The sequence below is a fragment of the Penaeus monodon genome, chromosome 23, assembly GCF_015228065.2.
Source record: "Penaeus monodon isolate SGIC_2016 chromosome 23, NSTDA_Pmon_1, whole genome shotgun sequence".
Taxonomy (NCBI): Eukaryota; Metazoa; Arthropoda; class Malacostraca; order Decapoda; family Penaeidae; genus Penaeus; species Penaeus monodon.
The window spans coordinates 4,265,400-4,267,617 of NC_051408.1; the positions used below are offsets into that span (position 1 = coordinate 4,265,400).

General features: G+C 54.3%; 1 protein-coding gene across 1 annotated transcript in view; it reads left to right on the forward strand.

Moving 5' to 3' along the window:
* The window catches only part of LOC119587736, a 6,842-nt gene that overhangs the window by 297 nt on the left and 4,327 nt on the right, over window positions 1-2,218 (forward strand). The window contains exons 2-3 of the mRNA XM_037936423.1: window positions 129-1,094; window positions 1,592-1,939. Coding sequence (XP_037792351.1) covers window positions 138-1,094; window positions 1,592-1,939 — 1,305 coding nt within the window. The 5' untranslated portion in view covers window positions 129-137. The remainder of the gene's footprint in view (window positions 1-128; window positions 1,095-1,591; window positions 1,940-2,218) is intronic.

Here is a 2,218-nt window from a genome sequence, read left to right on the forward strand (position 1 = left end):
TTCGTTGTATCAGGTAATGTAGTTGGTTTATTCATTATCTTGATATAACGTCAGTGCTCTTTAAGATCATGTTCGTAGTTCTCTAAAAAGGCAATTTTCTTGCACGGTCTTCTCCCTTTTGGCCCCAGACGAGGCAGATGTCGGCGGGGCGGCCCGAGTCGCAGGTGGACATCACGACGCTGAGGATCAAGGGCGGCGGCCGAGTGGTCCTCGGGCAGAACGTGAGCCCCGACACCGAGTGGGACATCCAGCAGACCTTCCACGGCGAGATGATCGACTTCCGCTTCTACGACGTGACCCTCTCGCTGGAGGACATGCTGGGGTTCTCCTCGTGCCAGGAGGAGGCGCTGGACGTCGAGCCGCTGTACGGCTTCGAGAGGAACATGTCGGCGCTCGAGCTGTCGGGCTCCACGGAGCTCATCAACGCCACGCTCACGCAAATGTGCATCCGGCCGACGTCGCACCTGACGATGTTCCCCGAGAAGCTGCCCTTCGACGGGGCCTTCGCGCGCTGCAGGTCCTTCCTCGGATACCTGTCGGTCCCGGACAACCGCCAGGAGAACGACAAAGTCTACGACGACTTCGTCCGCTTCAACGACCAGTGCACGCAGGGCTGGGCGGCGCTCTACTGGCTGGGCATCGAGGGCAACGTCACGGCGGGCACGTGGCGCAACATGGCGCTCGACACCCCCCTCGGCTACGGCAGGTGGCTCGACAGCTGGGAGTACCCGACCGACGACTACCCGTGCGCGACCTACGGCGGCGTCGGGATCCCGGCCATGTGGTACAACGCGGACTGCGGCACCCTCACCTGCGCCCTCTGCAACTTCACCGGCCCGCCTATCGTCAGGATGCGCGGCCACTGCAAGGAGTCCAAGTTCGACCGCACCTTCACCGTCTACGGCTACCACAACGGCCGCCCCGCCTTCCAGGGCCACTTCTTCACGCAGATCATCTGGGACAACGACACGTGGGTGCTGAGGAGCAGGAGGGAGGCCGGGGTGGAGGCGCGGATGGTGGAGAAGCGCTCCAAGGGCTACCCGCTCGGGCTCTCCGCCTGGGACGTGCACAACGACGACTGCCCCGTCCGGAGGGTACGGAGAGGGCCGAGGGGAGGGAAGGGCACGCTTTTGCGATGTAACCCGAGTCAGGCTCAGCGATAACATGATGCTTGCCTAAGGATCCTGACTGCCTCATTTCGTAACGAGTAGATATCGATATTTTTATGACTGTAGCTGATAAAGAAATGATCACCCAAACATTACTTTTGCTAACATATGCTTCTCGTCGTCACTTTTAATAATTCCAGACATGGAAAAAACTGATTTATGATTAATTAAGAATCAGTTAATATGCAAATAAGAACTTGAGTGTTATTTCGTTCATGGATTGCTGCTAATTGATCCTTTAAAAAAAGCTTTTACGAAATAAATTGTTTAACGAACTTTTGTGGCTTACTGTGCATGTGCTCTAGCTCTTGTAAAATGATCGTAGAATGAGTTCAGTCTTTTAAGAATTAATTGCAAAGTGAACACCACCTTCTGTATAATTACCGAGAACCCACCACCGCCCACGTCCTCTCCCCCCACAGACGGAATACCTCGTGACCCTGTGCGACCGCGAGGACTTCACCTGCAGCGACGGCTCCTGCGTGCCCCTGAGCAAGCGCTGCGACCAGGTGGCCAACTGCCCCGACAACAGCGACGAACTCAACTGCCAGATCATCATCATCCCGAGAGGCTATTCGTCCGACCTCCCCCCTCCGAGCACGGGCAAGAACCCCCTGCGGTTCCTGTTCGCGCTCGTGGTCACCTCCGTCAGGGTGTTCGACCTCGTGGGCTTCAAGATGGAGCTGGACGTGTCGCAGAGCATCACCTGGAAGGACGCGAGGCTCACCTTCTCCAACCTGAGGGAAGGGGACTTTACGAATCAGGCGAAGGTGAGTTGGGCTGTCTTGTAGGAGCGAAGGTGAATCATGTTCAGCGCTCTAGCGGGAAGTCATGTCACTCCCAAGTAAAAATGATTTTTTTAGCCATAGGGTAAAAAAAAGGAATGTAGCTCACGTTCTTTTAGTTTATTTTCGTCCCCCCCCCTTTTTTTGAAGAAAATTAAATCTAAGAATTTTTTTTTACTACACTTTTTCACTGGTGAGTTTTATTTCAATTTTATTGTTTGTTGAAAAGATCAGGAAAGAAAATAAAAAACGCAAATAAGGTGT